Consider the following 20,572-nt stretch of genomic DNA (forward strand, 5'->3'; position numbering starts at 1 on the left):
CTTTAAAAATGCCAATACAGGTTGAGTTTCAAATGCTTGTTTGTGGCCAGGCTGTCTGGTCTCTGGAGTGCGTTTTTTCATTGAGAACTTTCTGATCTTCCAAATGACAAATACAACTACTCTGCCAGTGCCATGCACATAACAGGCACTCAAATCACCACCACTGTGTTTCTGAAAATGATCTCTGAGGTTGGTATCTCCCAGGGATTTAAAAAAAAAAAAAAAAAGAGAGAGAGACAAGTGAATCTCCCCTAAAAATGGCTCCCAGAAAATCTGGAGAAGATATACGGGGGCAAAGGATGGAAAGTTATAAGGGTCACCTCCTGAGAGCAGAGAAAGAGAATGACAAGGAAGTGATGTCGTTTAAATCACCAGCCACCCTGAAAATATTTGAAAAACTCCCTTTAAGGAAGATGCCAAGCTCAAAAGAAATTCAAGCAAAAATTAGGTTGGCAGGGGGAGGGGAGAGGAATCGAAAACAGGAGTCTGAAAGCCATGCAGTTTCTAAAGACCCAGCATAAGCATTCATTGCCTTGACTACACTGAAACGAGAAAGCAGAGAAGAAAACAAAACCGAGCTGGAAGAGGAACCAACAGCATGAAGAAAAACTAGGAAATACCTGGGACAGGTTTGCACTGGGTGCTTTATTAAGCGTCTCCGTGTTTTCTAAATGTGCCTCTAACTCTGCTGGGCAGAGGTTGAGATCTTTTTCTAGATTAGTCTGGTTGAAGAGAGAAAAGATGGGAAAGAATGTTTTAGTTTAGAGGACAGGTAGAAAGAATGGAAGGTTAAGTTTGAAAAATGAATTTGTTTAGTGCTATGCTTTAATAAGGCAAAGATGGCATGACCGAACACAAGAGCTCACTAGAAATCAGGTGAAGACGTGAAAACAGAATATGCAACATTAGGCAGGGAAAATATAAATCCTGAAGTCATCAGAGCTTCAAAAGTCTATTCTACTTGCTAGAGAGAACTACAAATATCGCGGAAACCTACCTTTCGCGAGAGACCTATTTTTTCTCTTTTCAGAGTATAGTGACTGTGACAAATAGAATATGTCAGGAGAATAAGGCATTGCTTTAAAAACCTCTCAGCATTAGTAGTAGAAGTCGTAGAGACTTTGTTAAATCGTTTTATCACCAAGCCAAAAGAAAAAAAAAAAAGTTATTGAGTTAAAAAAAAATGATTTAAGAAAATAAAAGAAAAAAAGAAAAAAACCCACGACACACTCACACTAACCAGGCTAGAGAACACGCACACAGCCCACGGAGGAGGCACAGCAGAATTACCTTTCTATCCTCTCTAGGAAGGATAGAGCAGTCTCCAGGAGTATAATCCCATATCTTTTTGGGAGGCTGACGGGAAGCAGAGGAGGAAATGAAGAAATGAGCATAAAGACATAAAGACAAACATGGAGACTGGCTCAAACAAAGAGGGGCACGCTAGGAGAACCGTATCAACACAGAAAAGTGAACTCAAAGCACAGGGGGCAGGCACCTGGCCTCCTGAGGAGGCTGCCCAGGGAGGGATTCTACACAATTTAGGAGCTAGAAACATTAACTGGGAAGTTTCTATGTCTACATCTCAAGAGTAAGTCATTGTTGGATTCTAAACATTGAAAACATTAAAAACAAAAACAAAAACAAAATCAGAAGCAAAAAAAGTGTTAACACCAATTTGAACAAAAATCAAAACTTTAAAATTTCTCATTGTTCTCTTTTTTTTAAATTGAAGTATTGTTGATAGACATCCTCACTGTTGTTTTCAAACTAACCTTGACACTGAGAGTCTGCACTTTTGAAGGAGTCTTTGAAGCAGTCTCCAAATTCATCATGTTTAATAAATGTGTGACTTTGTGGAGATTTGGCCAGGGGAAGGTAAATTGAACCAAATATGTTTTCTGTGGTTTGTGAAAATGAAATCCAGGTACAAAATGGGTATTCAACAAATGCACTAACTAGATAATTCCACTAGGCAACACTTACAATCTCCTTCCGCGGCTTAACCAGACTTTGATAACACTGCTGGTGCTACAGCCATCCCTTTCATCTGCCTTAGAGAACAGTTTATAATTTGAATTTGGAAAAGCAGACCGTGGGGTTATGTTTGTTTTCTCTTTTAACTCTTTAAGTTTGAATGAGAGCTGCATTCCCAAAACAAAACTGCCAGGAGAACTGAGTTTAATGAGGGAAGGGTTGGAAGGGTAGGACATCTGAAAGTTACAAGGCTCCTGTAATTCTCGAACCTCTCCCCCACCAACCAGACCTTCTTGTTCTGCCTATTTAGACCTGAAACGTCTTATACAATGACCCCTGAAAAAGATGAGATCATTAATAACTCCTGGAATTTTATGTAAATATCATTATACCTCTATGCAAGCATTCAAATTGGTTTACACTGTGACATTTTGCCTCAAGCTTACTTCTAGAAATCACACGGATTTCTGCAGAAATTAGAGGGAGAAAAAAGAAAAAAAAAAAAAAAACTAATATCCAGACTCTTAGTAATGAATCTGTAAGTGAAAAGTAATCTGAATCGAAGAGACTTTCATCACTGACAGTGATGGGTCAGTAATGCCGTCTCTGTATATATATACTCTGAAATTTGTAAAGTAAGTGCTATTAACAATTCCCATTCATTTTAAACACCTGCTACACTTGGACTGTTCACCTGGAGAAGTAGACTTTTTAAAGTCACTTAGGATACATAGTCATTTCCATCTTTACTGCAAAAAAAAAAAAATAATAATAAGCAGTGCTTAAAAATTAAATTGTCTTAAAATCCTTCGAAAAAAACCCTGGGAGTCTTGAATTATTTGCTATTCTACAACAACATATCAGAGCTAAAAGGTACTCTATCCAGGATTTTGCTAAAATTTCAGCTCATTCTGGGTAGTGGGCTTTAAGCACAATAGTTGAGGAAGAAAGGAGTTCAGGGTAAATGTCTAGTGTTTAAATTCTGGCAGGCTTCACTTGGGGAAAGTGGGCCCTGAGTTGGTATGGGATAAAAAACAAGTAGAAATGATGATCCACATGATTTCATAGGAGTTTCAATTTCATTCTGCCTCTGAATGACTGAAAAACCTTACAAAACAACTTCTGTGGTTTATGCCACTTTGATTTATCTCTCTTACTTTTATTATAGCCCAGAGTGACGAAGGTAGGACAGAAGTGAAGAAAAAAATTTCTCCCTATCACACCTTCCGACACCCCGGGAGTAAGAGCCGGTCATCCAGTTGTTTCAACCGGATGATAATCCCACCCTTCAGATGTTCCCAATCATGAGGAACCGTTCATCTTGGACGCTGTTCCTCAGGATATGGGCACTGACTAGGTTGTTTTGGCAAGTCTTCCACAGTATTATCTTTTAGCACTTTAAAAGACTCAGTCAAGTAGTCCCATTTAAGGACTCTAAGGTCTCTGCAAGGAACATCATGGCTTCAGAGGAAATGGCATTTTGGAAAAGCATCATTAAGTCTTTAAATAATTAAGAAGCAGTTAGAACAACAGAGTAGGGACACACATTCTAGGAAGTTCCCACTATACAAACGGACTGTGTTCTCGACATTTGTGTGGATTGGTTGTGTGGTGCTCACACCATGGTTTCCAGTAGAAACAGTGTTACTCTACCAGGCTACCCACAGAGTCAACCTAATGTATGCTGGGACTGAGATACTGTCCTTTGCTAACAAAAATGGAATTATTTGCAATGACAGATTCAGTAAAACAAATGGATCACATAAGATTGTTTCAGATATTTCTCTAAATGTTAATATTTCAGATGAAGCTAATTTTAGCTATTTGGCAAAGGAGGAATGTCCAGAAATGTGTGGATTCCGAGAGGGCTTTGCAAAATCAATGGCACAGAATATCGTACATAACTTAAAGCTGACAGCTTTTGCTTTCCCTGATGAAAGGATAGCACTATTATTACATATACTAATCATGGTCTTTGTTTGGCAGAGAGGGGAGGGGACCACACAATTCAATGTGTGAGTTAATTGAGCAAGTTTTAGGACAAAGAGAAGGGTTAAGATACTGCTCAATGTTTGAGTGTGGAGAAGGTTGCCTGAAGTAGACTTCTTTGATGTCTGAATGGTGAATAGGAAAAAGGGAGAGAACCGAGAAATAATGGTATGCATTTGCTCTGGGGAGAGAAGACAGTGCCAACTGCCCATCAGACACTTCCCTCTATACTGGTCACTAGGTGGCGCTATTCATTTAGAACAGCTCAGGGGCTACTTGTGCCCTCCCCGCCCATGTCTAGCAGAAGAGGAGGCAGCAGGAAAACATCCTACCAGCAGGAAGTTTGTAGGTCAGGGGCTCCTAAACCAGAAGGCGCCTCAAATTTCTAACAAAGCTCAGCCTCACTGAATCAAACTAGCATTTCCATAGCACCCGCTTCATTGGTCTTTGTCTTCATCTTAATGAAAAATATACACTGTGGAATTTAACACTTAACTATAAATTTAACACTTAACTATAAAAACCTGTCTGCAAATAAAACTATCATTCCAAACCACAGTGATTCCCATGCTGGTTTCAAGGTTTCAATGGTTAAAGTTTCACATGAACATCTAACAAATTTTTTTTTTTTTTTTTTTTTTTTACAGCTGTAATAAGACTTTAATGCAACGAGAGGTTTAAAGTCAGTTTCTAGTCCTCTGCAGTGGAAAAATGAACTCAACTCTCCCTTCTGTGTGATACACCTTTGGGGGCAGGGCTAAGAAAATCCTCCTGTCAGTGCCAAAAATCAGTTTGTGCCAAGGCCACCCTTGGCACATCACAGGGAAATTCTAGCAAATACAGCGTTCAGCCCAACTCCCATTTCAAGTTTTGGGAAATACTACACCAACTCCTAGAAATTGTTCTCCCAAGCCACCTGTAACAGGGATCCACTCATGGATCACATCTACATACAGAGGCTCTCTGCAGCACTGCTGTTGCCTATGTACTTAAATCTTTTTAAAGTTGTAACAAGCTGCCACTCAGTGTGTAATGCATTTTCCTGCTTATTTTCAGTTTGCCATAAAGACCCTGGTTAAGTAATTGAACCAATGGCCCAAATAATGCCATCTACAAGGCGTGGGATATTTGTTTCTAATGCAATGATTTAGTCCTGTTTCTCTGTTTTCTGGCAAGAAATAATTCCAGGGCTCACTGCTTTCTTGGTGAAGTAAAGTGAGGGAAAGCTTACAGGTTGTAGTGAGAAGAGACAATCCCACAACTGCCCACTGAAATCACTGCTCCCCACCTCCTGCATTCCTTCCAAATAGATCTGATTGTTTAGCAGCAACAATGCATCAACAGCATTATTTAAAAAGGCATCTAGAACCACTGAAGCTATTAAACTTACCGGTTTCCCAAACTCCAATTCCGAAAAGAATTTATACCAAGGTTCATTCTTTAAATCTATCTCTTCTGGGCTTATATCCCGACTCTATAGGGGTTGGTGATAGGGAAATGGAAGAGAGAGAAGGATAACATTATGCAGAGATTACATAGGAACAGGCCAGTAGAGATGCAGTGGTTTCCGGGGATACACAGCAACTGTGTCCGACAGCAGCAATCATCCATTTTACGGACATCAGCAAAAACGAGGAGCTACAACAGGTGGGAGAGGATGAGTTCATAAAAACGGAGAAACGGAGGCAGGAGCAGTGAGTGAATCACTCTCAGCCCTGAGGCAGAAGGCACGTGGGCCATGGAGGGGGAGCTCTGCACCGCACGGCAGCCTTCCACGACAGATCGGAATTTGGGCATATTCCTCAATAACCGTACTGGGGGAGTAAGAGAAAGCTCGTACTTCCTCTTTATGAAGAACTATTAGTGAGGAACAAATAACCTGGTGAGCACACCAAACACTTAGCCATCTACGCCGTATGAGTAGAGCAAATCACTTTTATGGGCTAGTATGGTTTTAGTACTTATTTGCAAAGCTGCCTTAAGGATCTTCAAAATAAATATAAATACCAACACTTTAAAAAAGCCACATGGTTAATACTGCATCTTTAATGGCACATGAGTAGGTGAGAAATCATGTCCCATACACAATACAGTGAGAGATGGTGTAAGTAAAAAACAGAGGACACAAGTGCAAAAAACATTTTAAACGAGCGTCTATGGGGGAGGAATACAGACAGAATATACTTTGTTGTTTTCACAAATAAATGTTAAAGAAGCGGGAAAAATAAAATGAGGGAGAAGCGGAACAAGACAGACAACAGAACAGGGGGGAGAAAACGTCTGGGTTATGTTGCAAAAATAAGTCAGATATCTCAACTTCATACAACTCTAAGAGGCAGTTCACACAGACTGACCATTTCATATCGAGCCAGAACTTTATAAAGTCTTAACACCTCACTCTGTGGAATAGCATGTGTTTCTGGAGAGGTTTGGCTGGAAAATGAATGCCTGGAAAGCATATCAGGTTGCCCCTTCAAACACTGGACATACAAGTTCACAGCAGGCAAAAGCATGAGGGGCTCATGGTATCATGAAATTCGTCTACATAGATATATTTCAAAATACCTTGGTAGTCACTACATGAGAGAGAGATGGTGATTTTTCTGACAACAATATGAAATAGAAAAGGTCTATTTAGTACCGAGACTGAAAACAGTATCTAAGAAATGTCACTTCCTCAGGGCAACGACACGGAGAGGAAACAGCAAAGTCCCGTGGCCACATTTTCCAAGCCACGGCGTCACAGAGCAGCTTCTCGGGGACACGTTTCTCTCTACATTCTGTTCACAGGCCTTTTGCCATTTGTAGAAATGGCTGTCCGCTTTCTTTGGGACCCTGACCCATCCCTTCTTCTAAAATCCTTCAAAGGGTCTTCACTGTTATTTCTACTTTTGTTTTAAAAGGAGGAAGATACGACAGAGAACTTTAACTGAAATGCACTAAATAAAAGTGAGCGGGACTCCGAGGGAGATGTCTACTGAAACAGAGTCTGCCCTCTTGCATCCAGATTAAAACCTCCCCCAGCTGTCTTTAGGGACCTAGGGCCTAAATCTCAAAGGAGAAGGTGGGCTCCTTCTCACCAGATTCTGAAAGGGTGTACAATAATGGATTCCAAATGGGATCTTAATTTATTCAGTGAAACGAGGCACAAGCACTAGGACACTATTCAGGAGGGACAGTTCAGACCCTGGGACATGCTAGATCCCCATATGATGGGAGCTTCATGAAACCCATTTCATGTTGATTATTTTTGAACACTATTTATAACTGCTCCATGGGAATAGGCTACGTTTTTTTTGTTGTTGTTTTAAATAAAATGTACCAACTCTTTCAGGAAATGGCCTGAATGTCTTGGTACTCAGTCCTGAAAGAATCAGCCCATTTTATTGCCAAAGGTGGCTTGCAGATTGCTTTTCCTGTGAAGGCTAACACCGTGTGGAGAACGGAGTCGGGAGGCGTGTCAACTGCTGAGGCCCAGAGCGGCCGCCTGGAGAGCGTGTGGAAGCGGTAGCAGCACACGGCACAAATGCCTGGATTTGATTCTGCCATTTGTAACTTGGCGGCAGATCCGATTATGGAACAGACAAATAGGAAACATCCTTCCAGAGGCAGAGCGGGCTCTTGTCCTGGCAGGGAGGGCGGATTCCACAACGCCAGGCTGAGTTCTCTGCTACCGTGGGCTCTTTTCCCCAGCTCGGCCAAATCCTGGGAAAAGGCAGGTGACCTGCCAGAAGAATGCCTCGTTCTCCTCAAGGATGGTCTTGCTTCTTGGATAGGAGCCAGAGACTGGCTTCAATTTTGAACTAAACAATCTGAATGTGGTACGTTCGTGTGCACAACCTTTGATGACGTTCATGTAATTCTCTTGGACATTTTACCGCACCTGGCCCTCTCACTGGATACTTCAGGGAGTCTGCAATCTTCCTCAGGACTCACTTCAATACTCAGGACTTTGGTAATGTTGGCAGGCCAAGCAATACTTCTGTTTTACAGATGAAAACACTGAGGCTCTGAAAAGTTAAAGGACTTGTCCCAAGAGAGCTGAAGGCAGAGTCAGGATTTGAACTCAGATCTTCCAATTCCCAGTCCAGTGCTCTGTCCAGTATATAACATCCCCCTTCTCATAATCCTGAGAAGAAGGCAGGCCCTCTGTGTGTTGGCAGAGGACCCAAAGCTAAAATAGGGGGAAGTGACAAACTTAAAAAGCCAGGAAGGAACTCAAAGTGACTGTGTACTGGGAAGAAACCCCCTTGTTTTACCTACCTGGATCTGTACCCTGTATCTGTAGTTACTATCTTAATGTCTGTCCTTCCCAATATGCCCCTGTGGGATCAGCAGGGAACCCAACCTCTAACCCGGGCTTGGCACCTAAAAGTGAGTCTATATATATCTGTTGAATTGAGCTGAAGTTCTGGAAGGGACTTTGGAGGAAAGTAAAAGGGACAAAGCCTGAAAGAGGCCATTTCTGACAAAGCAGGGCCTGACCACTAGATCTCTAATCCCGAGGTGGGAGAACAAGACGATGGGCTCAGACTAGGACGACAGGGGGCTCAGGAGTTATGAAGACCATCACAGGAGTCTGCCACAAGGCTGGAGACGTCAGGCTGTAAGCCTGCCGAAGGGGATTCTGAAGGCAGCACAGGGTTTCCTCTGCTTGAGATGGTTTGGGTTTGCCCCAGGGATAAGACAAGCTCTTCAGAAGCCCTTACAGTCTACTCCCAACCTTCCTGCAAACAACAGGCACGTGTGCCTGTGAGGTCACCATTGAAGTTGGCAGGTTGAAGCGGACAGGAACAAATTGGAAAAACAAAACATTTTTCCCCTCAAAAAAAAGTTGTGCACTTCCAAGAGCAAATTTAGATTCTATATCGGTCACTAGTTAGCATACTTATCCACAGTTAACAAGGCAAAAGTGTGTATGTGCATGTGGTGGTTGGGGCAGGGGTGGGAGGTGTCCTCAAATTCTGGCAAACCGGATATTGGATGCCAAAAGGCAAGCGACACGGACACATTCCAACTTTTCTGTTCATGTGGCAAAACAGAAGGAAAAAAAAAATCAAAAAAGAAAGGACTAATTCAACTACTGGGAAGAGTAGACTGTGAAACACAGACCTGGCTGAAATTTCTAAAATGAAAGCCTTCTCTTAAGAAGAACAGCGCTGAAGAGCAAAGGGCACTGAATTACGTGGCCCGCTTGGGACCTTCTCGTCCTGTCACTGGGCTGGCCCAGGGGCCTGAATACCATAGGCACAGTTGCCACAACTGTCCAGAGGCCCCCAACGGGCACCTCTATCACTTTCCATGGGTTGTAACCATTGTGGTATCAACAAGAAAAACAAAACTATGTCTTTTTTTTTCAAAATGCTGAATAGTGGTCCAATTACCAAGGAAAGGAGGGGGAAATCAAAGAAAGGGGCAAGCCTTCCATTAAAGCAAAGACCACCCAGGTGTAACACTATCGCCCAAACAAAAGCACCCAAAGGGCAATGGAGTCTCTGAAGTCATAGAAGTGTGTGGACACGTGACAGTGTGTCCCTGACTTGTTATCAGGAATGTTCCCAAAGCACATGACTGTCTCTCTGGGCACACCTGCGCGTGGAAGGTAACTTCGGTGCGTGTGATCTTCTAACAGGGAGAGAACCCCCAGGGCAGGGTGCAGACCGAGACAAAGTTCTTGGCTCCTTTCTCAACTTTTTGCTTAAAATAACTGTGGTGCACAGTAAATGCTAAAGAATGACAACTCTAAAGCATTTCTGTGAACTGTTGACCTTTCTTCCTAATTAAAATTACTTTCTCCCTTTGAGCTTTTAAAGATGTCACATTTTTATTTTAGTAAAAGTCAAATCAATTATTACTTAAAACATGTAGAGCAGAAGAGGTGGAGGGAAAATAACTTGAACCTGCCTTTCAGAGGCCCACTTAATCTGCTCTCAGTGTGGTTACCGCATTTTAATAAAAACCGATCCCCAGCGTGACAATTCCATCCTGCTGGCACGGCTGGAGGGCTGCAGTATTTATAGAGCTTTGGAGAATCCCTGTAACCATGATCAGAATTCTGAACCAGCTATCCCAACGAAGGGTGAGTAAAAGGGAGCGTGGGTGGCAGATAAGAAACTAATCAGTTTGTAAAAATTCTTTCCTGTTTCACAGAAAAAGCTGCTTTTCCAGGGTGGTCTTCAATGCTCAGGTAGGCCCTCTCCCCCACTCACAATTGCTTGGTGATGTGAACACATATAGAGAATTAGAAACCAGACTGAATAGGAAATGCGTCCTCCATAGTGCACTTGTCAGCAAAGGAAGATCTACAAGACATATTCTAACAGGGTCTGGGTCTTTCTTCCCAAGTCACAATATCATATTAAGTATTTAGCTTTTTTTTTTATGATGTGCTCATAACTTCTACAAAATGTATGCATGTTCAAATAAGAGTCACCTATTAAAAAATAATCTGAGTCTAGTCCAGTTAGTAATAAGCCTGATAAATTAACAGACATTTTTAAAAAAGACAGGAGCAAAATCAATCTTTACATTAGTAGAACATTTTAAATTAGTTCAAATCATGCACAAAAAGAACAACAAAACACAATACGGCTTCTTCCAAAGCAGACTCTCAGGACTTATTTTATCAACACCTGCAGAAATGAAAAGGGTAAAAATACTTCATTTCTTCATTTGTCTTCAAAACATAGCAAAAGTCTGTCTCAAGGGGAAGAGAATGTAATCCAAGCGCCCAAGGCATCCGGATTAAAGAACACAGCAGGGGAGACAAAAGAACTTTAATATACACATTACCATCTTTTCGTTGGTCAGAACAGAAGACTTGCCCGGCTGGTAGTCGTAAATGCTTTTGGGCTCTGCGCGGTATTTCCTTGTATCCACTTTCTTATCTGGGGGCTCCCAGTCGTTTCTGGAGGAAAAAAAATCCTATTAGAGCTATTTTCATGAAAATTGGCATCCGACAGGGTCTGACTTTGGCTGACTACAGTCTAATCAAGGAGTTTTTGTATCTGAAGCATGAAATCGGTCTCTGTGCGAAGCATTTAGGGGCGCTGATTTCCTTCTCAAAATAACCAGTTACATCTCTGCGTTGGCTTCACAAGAGGGCTCGAGGCGTCCCCCGCTCAAAGCCGGGCACCAGCCGTGCAGAGAATGAGGAGAAGGTTGGGAAGCGGCAGCGGCAAAGCCTGCTCTCTTCTCGGGCTCATCATTCCTGGAATGTGCTTGTTCTTCCCACTCCCACTAGTGTGGTGGGAGAGAACGAAGGTCCCAGAGCTCATCAGCTGTGGTTCCAGTCCCTGCTACCACACTCGCTAGCCTGGCGAGCTGAGCCAAGCACCTCACCCATGGCTACTTTGGTTTCCTCATCTGAAAAATGGGAATAGCGAAAGGATTAAATGAGACAGTGCATGCAAATCACTTGGCAGAGCACCAGGCCCACCGTGTAAGCACTGAATAAACGTGATTTGCGACTGATAACCACGTTTGTCCCTAATCCACACCCTGCCCCAGTAGTCACCCAAATCACAGCCTTGGGTACAGATACCTAACCTGAGCCAGCAATGGGTTCTAGAGGATACATGAACCCTTGGAAGTTGCTGACACTTTTTTTTTTTTTAAGATTTTATTTATTTATTTGTCAGAAAGAGAGAGCACAAGCAGGCAAAGTGGCAGGCAGAGGCAGAGAGAGAAGCAGGCTCCCCACTGAGTAAGAAGCCCAATGTGGGACTCGATCCCAGGACCCAGGGATCATGACCTGAGCTGAAGGCAGTGGCTTAACCAACTGAGCCACCCAGGCATCCCTGCTGACACATTTTTAAGGCATGAACAGTATTGCATTTTGCATTGTGAGTATAATTCCCTTTTTCCCGCAAAGCTATCAGCTTCTCAAAGGCAGGGACTATGGTTTGTATATGCTTCCATCCCCCCACAGCATCTGGTTCAATCCACGCACAGAATGAACCCAGCAGATGCTTGATGAATGCACCTGAGTGTGTACCCACAAGGACTTAAGGGTATATACCCAGCCTTCCTTTCAAATTAATTATCAAAATCCTCAGGCAGATACTGTCATGTATGTGTGGGACTCAGCCACTCATTTGTCTGTGAAGATGGAGAAGGTATGGAGGTGTAAAACTGAGTGTGTACATAGAGGGAAAAAAATTCTGCAGTGTGCGCAGAGCCTTGTTGGGAAGTGGTGAAAGAGGAAGCCCGAAGACGCGTGGGACACCCCTCCAGATGGCATACAAAGGTTGCTCCGTCGGGAATAAGAACTCGGTGAAGAAAAACAGGTCATTCAGCACAGCCACGAGGAGATGATCGACACCACCATCAGAACCACTTCAAGCCTTATCTTTCCACGATAAGCATCAAAAGGCGTGGCTTTGGGGTGCCTGGGCAGCTCAGTGAGTTAGGCATCCGTGGGACTCTTGATTTCGGCTCAGGTCTCATGGTCTGAGGATGGTTTTTGAGCTCAAGCCCCACATCGGGCTCTGTGCTCAGCGTAGAGTTGGCTTGAGATTCTCTCCCGCTCTGCCCCTCCCCCACTCGCTCATGAGAGTGTGCCTGCACACACACATGTGCGTTCTCTCTTTTTCTCTCTCTCTCAAATAAATAAAGTCTTCAAAAAACATAAGTGGCGTCATTTTAAAATTATATTCTCTGGTATGGACCTGTCAGAATGCACAAAGAGTATAAATGACAAATTTTACAGTTAAGATTCCTCTTGTGAGAAGGGTAAAGTGATGATAATTACAGCCAGTGTTCATTAAGCCCCATTTGGGGAGCCAGAAACTACTGGAAATGTTAGATGCATTACCTTGTTTTATCCTCGCAGCATCCCTATGAATGTAAAATGCAACCCCATTTAACAGATGAGGACACTGAGACTCAGAATAAATCACAGGGATTCAAAATCAGGTTTGCACGACTCTTGCCTCTACAGCTGCCTGACCCAGCAGAGACAGGACACTTCCCTGGTAGCTTGGGGATGGAAGCCCTAACCCTCAGAGCTGATTGTGGGTAGGAGGCACTTACCTCTCTGGGCTTGATTTTAGTGAGGAAGAGCGGGCTGGAAGGGGAAGCGTGGCCGACCTCTTAACCACCTTCTCGCCGTCGATGTAGCTCATCTCACTTTTTGAGCGAGGCACAGAAAGGGGAGATTTTGCTGGAGAAGAAAAGTGGGGACGAAAGACTTGCAAAGACTGAGGAAAATCAAAGACAGGAAGATGTCTTTCCTCACCCACCACCCTCTGTTCCTCCCCCGCAAGCAGAAAATTCTACATCACTTACTGTCTTCAGAAAAGGAGTACCGAGGTGAGTACAGATCTGAATCATCATCTAGTGAACAAAACAGAACGTAATCAGGAGCAAGCCGGCTAAGGTAAGAAAACCAGGTGACATGTCCCCCCACTTGCCCTGTTCTGCGCCGGTGTCCGGCCACACCGGAAGCCCAACAGAGAGATGGCCCAGGGCCGGAAGCTGCACACACCCAGACCCCATCTGAGAGCCCACCCAACCAAACAGGGCAGGCCAACCTGCAGGCCAGAAGGTCCACTTGTGACACCTGGGGGCTGACTGCCACCTGATGCTAAGGAAGCATGGGGACAAATAGCCAAAGGTCCTCCTCAAGACAACTTCCACGAGCAAATCGAGAACACAGGGTCCCCAGCCTGGGCTGGAAACAGGGGCAGAGAGAGGTCCCTGAATGTCTCCGGTCTAGCCTGCTAAGTTCCCCAGAGTCTGCCGGTCCCACTACTGGATGGGCTGGGGGAGGCTGGGGAGACGGCTTCAGCAGCCCATCATGGCTGGGACCTGTTCTACCTGTGGCAGTTCCATGCACAATACCGTTGACCAAAGGGGCTGCGGCTAAGGAAACAGGCTGAGAAGACCCTCCTGGTCCCTTGCTTTGATTCCACCTCAGCCCAGTTCCTCAAGCAGCTTGCTTTCCTCACGACACAGCACATGCTGGCAGGGCTGCCCTACGAGGGTCCTGAGAAGGTCAGGGTCTGAATGGTGACTCTGGAACCGACTGAACTCACAGGTCTTGTAGGACTACTCTGCAAGGGTGAGACACTCGCCCCTCAACAGAGAACCCCAGGACACGGACACTTGCAGAACCGAGACCAGAGCTGAGCCCCTCGCCGAAGCAGCCGCCCTGAACTCAAAACGAGAGCCCACGGACATTGACTGAAACGGATTTTTCAAACACAAGCCAAAGAACCCACTGTCACATGTTGGCTAAGTGTTAATCAAGTCCTGTTTCTCTGCACATCTAAGTCTTAGAGCAGGAAAGGCTGGGGTATTTTGTGAAGGAGAAATAAAACTAACACTGCTATTATTTTCAGTATTATTCAAAGACGACTTCTCTGGCAGCCCCTCTTTTAAAAAGCATATTTATTTATTTATTTGACAGAGAGCGCGCACAAGCAGGGGGAACGGCAGAGAGGGAAAAGCAGACTCCCTGCTGAGCCGGGAACTTGATGTGGGACTCGATCCGAGGACCTTGGGACCATGACCTGAGATGAAGGCAGCCACTCAACAGACTGAGCCACCCAGATGCCTCCTGGAGCCCTTCTCGTTCCAGCCTCTCCTCTTTCCACCTGTCCCAGGTCCCCTCCAAGCCCAGATAAAGGAAAGGCATCAAGTGCCAAGTTATCTTTCCCTCCCTTCCTCCATCCACTCAAGGATAAGAACTAGTTGTCATCAAAGTTGAACAAGACTTGCCCTGCTATACAAGAAATGTGCAAGCTGATTTACGTTAACTTTTGAAAAGAGGGCGGAAGAGGTAAACTGAGATCCAGAAATGTATTTTTAGAGTACTGTTCTGAAGAATTTTGTCTTGCCTGTTTTTGTTTTTGAACAGAACTTCTGATTACCCTGCTAAAATTGCCAGGATGTCAAAGAAAGCAAAAAAAAAAAAAAAAAAAATCAGCTCTGACTGGAAAAACACTGGCTGCCAAATGAGAAATTAGCTTACTTAGGAACCAATGTATGTACCACTTAAAATCTAGCCTCGCATTTTAGCTCAAAACCCTGTATCTCTGAATCATGGACTGACAGCCTAACAGTAGACGGTGAGGAAGATCAGGGTTAGTTTGTAACTATTACCTGGTTCTTGGGGTAAGAAGCAACGTTTTCATGAGGGACACATGGCATTTAAATACTCAAAAAATGTTTAAAGTCTTTGTTCTTGAAACAAATTTTTCTTCCCAGAGCCTCCTTACATAGAAATCTGGAAGATTTGTTAGAAGGAAATGAGAAATAGTTCTTATAAGATGGAAAAAAAAAAATAGAACAGCTTGGGGAGTTAAATAATTTATGTATTTTGAAAAGTAGGAGGAGAAAAAAATGGGGGAGAAGGCAATGTCACCGGCTAAGCCAACAGAGGGCAGGAGCACCTCTAGGGAAGCAAGCTTTTCGTTTCTCTGTGTCCACGGGACCGAGTCCAACATGTGGATTTCAGCTCACCTTCGAAGACAGCAGACTGAAGTTCCACAGATTTGACCAAACACGAGGAATCCGGGCAGGTCCCAGGGGACATAAAATTTACTTTAATTGGTGTTTGTTTTAGAAATCTAACATAAGGGGCACCTGGGTGGCTCAGTGGTTTAAGCCTGTCTTTGGCTCAGGTCATGATCTCACAGTCCTGGGATCGAGCCCCACATTGGGCTCCTGATCAGCAGGGTGCCTCTCTGCCTACTTGGGATCCCTCTCTCTGTCAAATAAATATTAAAAAAAAAGAAAAGAAAAGAAATCTAACATAAGAAAATTTTACCTCTGCTTGTGAATAAAAACAATAGCAGCTTCCATTAAGTGCCAAATAGTGGCTGCTAATTTACTAACCTCATCTCACTCAACCATCACGAAAACTGGAGGTAAGGAAATCTCTCATCTCACAGACAAGAAAAGGAGGCCCGGGGAGCTTTAGAGAATTTGCCCGTAGCCACACAGTGAGAGAAAGACAAAGCAGGAATGGACTCAAGGTCTTTCTGACTCCACTTCCCTGCGCTGCCTCTAAGCCCTGTGACAGGAATCGGGGCTTTGTTCTACTCCTCACCCCAGCCTCATCTACCCAATCCTGGGAAAAACTGTGGCTCTTCTGGTATCATTTTTATTATGGAAGAGGCAGGAGAGGCTGTTGTTTTGAAATTCCAGTCACGCACTATGGTGTTGGCCAGACGGACTTCTAGACCTTGAAGCTTTTGCTATCTTTCTGCATCGTTCCCTCCTTCTTGATGCTTTAAGCAAATTTTCTTTCTTTTCCTTGTAAAGATTTTATGTATGTATGTATGGACGTATGTATTTATCTATTTGCCAGAAAGAGCGCGAGAGAGCAACAGAGAGAGAGCACAAGCGGGGGCAGGGAGGAGGCAGAGGGAGAAACTTAAGAGTTAAGCAGGCTCCCCACCCAACAGGGACCCAGACACAGCTCGATCCCAGTCATGACCTGAGTCAAAGGCAGACGCTTAACAACCGAGCCACCTAGGTGGCCCTTACGCAAGTTTTCTGAGTTAACCACTTCTAGTTCTTTGCTGGTTTCTAGAGACAGTGGGTAAAACTGAGTCACTCTTGCTACGTCATCTACTTGCTGTTCCTCTAGTTCCCTTCTCCTGGCAGGCCAAGCCCACGCTGGGGTAGATGGATATGAAGTTAAAAATACCGATGAATGGGAAAACTGGGCACCAGGATCACCCTTCTGCGTTTCTGCACACTGGAGTTAGCCAAACGGAGTGTACGTTTTTAAGCACAGTTAAGAGGCAGTAAATGAAATGTTTTTTTCAAGCCGTTTGTGAGCACAGGCATTGTCTGTGTCTGAAATCCTGCCGTTACAGTTTCTCCAAGGGTTCTTAAAGCGGCGCCTTAGGGGGCTCAGCTGAGCTGGGATCTTGTGATTGCCGCTCGTGGTGGAGCCACATGCTGAGAGTGCCCCTCTGAGCCTTGGCAGCGACACCCAGAACTTCCGGTGCCAACGACTTCCAGGAAGCCCGAAGGCTCAGCAGCATTTACTCAGGGTGAACAATCCACTTCTGGAACCCAAAGGCCCCTGCTGGGCTCCGAATTTTACACACAAGTGACTGTCCTCTAGGCTTTGGCAGTCAATCTTTGGAGGCTCGATTTGGGGACAGCTACTCTCCTAAAACTGCCGGGAAGCACTTAATTTCTTTTTCAACCACAGCAACTTTAAATGAATTTCTAAAAAAAGGCTTTTCCTGGATTTGGGGGTTTCTTTCTTGAGAATTTATAACAATCTTAAAAATACTGGGACAAGTGCTGGTCGAGAATGATTATTTAAAAAAAAAAAAGTGACTAAAAAGATGCACAAAAACCAGTATTTACACAATCACTTGCCTTTATCAATTAAATTTTAATTTTATACATTCCTTAGGCATTTAAACTTAAGATTATTTTTGTAACATCAGGGGCTCATTTTTGACACAATCTTTTTCTACCGCTCGGATTAATTCCTTCTGCTTCGTTCCATACACTTTGGAAGACAAAAGATAAAGGGGTCAAGACAGATACACACACTCACCCCACAAATAAAAACAGCCAAAGAAAAAGATGTATGCAGAAGTGGGGACAAAGTCTGGGTGGGATCGGAGAGAAGAATCAGCAAAAGGAGAAATGGGACAAGGGTGGTCAGGATTAATCCAAAGAGCCCAGGGAGAAATTCCCAAAGCTGCTTCGGTTCTGGTTAAAGGCAAATTTTAAGGGATTAGGAAGAAGAAAAAAAAGACCAACAAAGGGTACAGAGTAGCTACAGAAAACAAACAGGAAAAGGGGAAAAAAAAAAAAAAAGAACTGAAGGAGAAGAGAATGAGACAGAGAAGGAAAGAAGAGGAGGAAGACGTGCGGAGGACCAGAGGGCTGGAGCGAGACTCACCGTCCTCATCTCCAGCGGCATTCCCAGCCCGTGGAGGAGGTGGAGAGGGAGTAACAGGAGCTCTCGGCTATCCTGCGGGCCAGTCTAAGGCTGCACTGGCCGGGCGGAGCCCTCCTGCCTGGCTGTCCTCAGGAGAGCAAAGGTGACCGGCCTGCCAGCTCGGCCCCGCCTCCCCTGGGCAGCGCGAGCTGGAGCGGGGGGCAGGAGGCACACATTGCCCAGCCGGGCAGCTTCACAATAGATCTATTTGCTTGAACTTCAGCAAAGTAAGGCTATTCTTAGAAATTCTGTAAGGCCAGTGGAGGATTACTTTAACTCAAATACAGACGTGCCTGGGAGAAATTGGCCTCCTAAATCTTTGTCCTGGCGCATCCTCATCTAGGAATGAGGAGAAAGGTCCATGAAACAGACCACTGTGGCATGGTATGTCACCACACCCTGGGGACGCCTCCAGGAGTGGGCAGTGGTCACTGTCAGCGGACAGTGGAGGAAGCAGCATCCAAAAGCAAGAGGGAAAGCTGGTCTCTGGGACGTCCCCCTTTGGCTGATAGGATAGCCCTCTGCCCTGACATGGCCCGAAGTATTCTAACAGGCCATGCACCGTGGAGTAACACACCAGAGTCTTGGTTTTGTGCTGATGTGGAGGCATCATTTGATAAGCTTGGCCATTTTGTCGACACAAAGCCCATCAAGAACCAACATCATTTGCGCATGTTCAGAGTAGGAAGGCTAGTTCTTTTGAGCCCGCAGCCCCCCTCAAATTCTATATCCGAATTCCCTGGATTGCACTGGAGAGTAGCTTCTCCTTGGAGGGTGGAAAGGGTGGTCCCCTCCATTCTGGTGGCTCTCAGTACTGGCGTCAAATCACTTGGGGACATTTCTTAACTACACGCCCCCCCCCCCCCGACGCCATCCTGGGAGACGCTGGCACCTGGGCTTATGGGTCAGAGAGGGTCAGCCGAGAACACAGAGTGCAGCAGGAGAGGGAAAGGAATCAGCAGTGCTGTAGAACAGAGTAGGAAGGGCCCTGGAGATCTGCATTGAAAACCTGGTCCTGCTACTTACTGGGTGATCTTGCACAGATTACTTAGCCTTCCCAAACCTTACACCCTTCACTGATGAAATGAGGACTTACCTCCTGGGGTCCCCACGAGGATGAAGCAAGCTAATAGCGGTCACGCATTTAGCACGTGAGGCTGTGTATCCAGTAAGGGCTCAATAAATGGTGGTCGTGGCAGGCACTGTTGTGGTTATGCTGTTGTTGTTATTATTATTATTATTGCTAGCATTACGCCTGTGAACTGCTGAGGTCCGAGCCACCACATGGCTGTTTCCTAAAGTGGGAGGCAGGGACGAGTCCGCGGCAGCATGTCTGAGGCCTTTCCTGCACAGCCTGCCCCCTCTCGCTTCCTCCCCAGGAGGAAACCATGGGCAGGGGTTCTGAAGACCCACCTAGCAGCCCCTCGACATCCGGGTGCGGCAGTGGGTGGGGCTGGCTCCGGTCACTTCAACAGCCCCTTCTCCCCGCCCCCCCCCACCCCCATCTTTCCGACCAGACATCACAGAGGCTACAGAAGGACATCTCTCTGCCTGCAGGAGAGAGAACCGAATGGAATTCACAGACAAGCAGCTCTGGGTCACAGAGGCAGGAATGATGGGGAGGAGAGGGTGGGTCAAGTGGAGGTTAGAAAAAAAAAGAAAGTAAAACTCATTTGCTTAGCCTTACTTAAAGTTATTCCCAAAAGGTTTCCGGGAAGTTATTTTTGATAAGCTTTCTAGGGACCGGGGTACATAGTGAAATTACAAGAAGTCAGTCTCCTGAATTCATTCTGCTCTTGCTCCGGTCCCTAGCCCCCCAGTCTCTCCCAACTACCTCAGGAAACAAAGAGCAAACTGCTCCTGTCCCACAGCCTGGTCTCAAAGATCACAAAAGGAGTAGAAGGGACTGCTCCCTGTTGGGAGTTTACAGGCTTCTTTTCAAGTACACTTTAAACTTCACGGATTAAGGTGTGATAACTCTATTTATCTTCTGAAAGTCTGGACAAGTTTGCTTTTTCTTTATAGTTGGAGGTGGGCGGAATGTTGTTACGCCGGCATACACAAACTTTCCTGGAGTCTTTTACTAGTCAGGAGAATCAGCTTTCAGACACTTAGAAATATCTTCTTTTATACTGGATGAACAACTAGGATTTCAGACAGAGACAGAGGCAGCGGCCCTTAGGCTAGGCTATGATAGGTTTATTGCCAACAATTCTAGTTTCAAATTCTGAGGACGAGCGAAACCAAAAAACCTGCAGCAACGACTGTCTCCTTGCAGAGGACAGACCCTGGAATGGCAGCTCACATTTCTCAGTAAAATGGGCTATTTTTTAATGCTCACTAAAACCTATGGATAGAACCCTGGCTACGTGCTAACTTGTCCTCAACATCTTTCTTTGAAAGGCATAAATATTTCCCACATTAAGAAGGGTGTGCAGAACCCAGGGCCACCTGTCAGGAACACAGAGCTGAGGGGGACCTACCAAAGCTTACAGATGTCACAACCACAAGCCAGAGAATCTCTGATTACTTAAAAAAAAGAAAAAGAAACAAAAAACCCCAATTCTTTAATGTGATCTAGCTCAAACATCTCCTTCATTTGTAAAAAGCCTTCAAGTGATTGAATATATGTGTGGTCTATGTCTGGCTCAGTCATCTTTAGCAGGAGCAGGGGCAATGAAATCC

General features: G+C 44.8%; 1 protein-coding gene across 37 annotated transcripts in view; it reads right to left on the bottom strand.

The window, feature by feature from the left end:
- Nucleotides 1-20,572, bottom strand: part of SORBS1 (sorbin and SH3 domain containing 1) — a 226,497-nt gene that overhangs the window by 51,044 nt on the left and 154,881 nt on the right. For 13 of the 37 annotated variants that reach the window (XM_059398210.1, XM_059398177.1, XM_059398176.1 and 10 more), the window contains 6 exons: nt 13,255-13,302; nt 13,000-13,129; nt 10,759-10,873; nt 5,357-5,440; nt 1,291-1,356; nt 621-722 (listed from right to left, as the gene is read on the bottom strand). In XM_059398210.1, coding sequence (XP_059254193.1) covers nt 621-722; nt 1,291-1,356; nt 5,357-5,440; nt 10,759-10,873; nt 13,000-13,129; nt 13,255-13,302 — 545 coding nt within the window. The remainder of the gene's footprint in view (nt 1-620; nt 723-1,290; nt 1,357-5,356; nt 5,441-10,758; nt 10,874-12,999; nt 13,130-13,254; nt 13,303-20,572) is intronic. The other 24 variants (XM_059398184.1, XM_059398183.1, XM_059398186.1 and 21 more) reach the window with 4 other exon arrangements.

This window comes from Mustela nigripes, chromosome 4 (assembly GCF_022355385.1).
Source record: "Mustela nigripes isolate SB6536 chromosome 4, MUSNIG.SB6536, whole genome shotgun sequence".
Classification (NCBI taxonomy): domain Eukaryota; kingdom Metazoa; phylum Chordata; class Mammalia; order Carnivora; family Mustelidae; genus Mustela; species Mustela nigripes.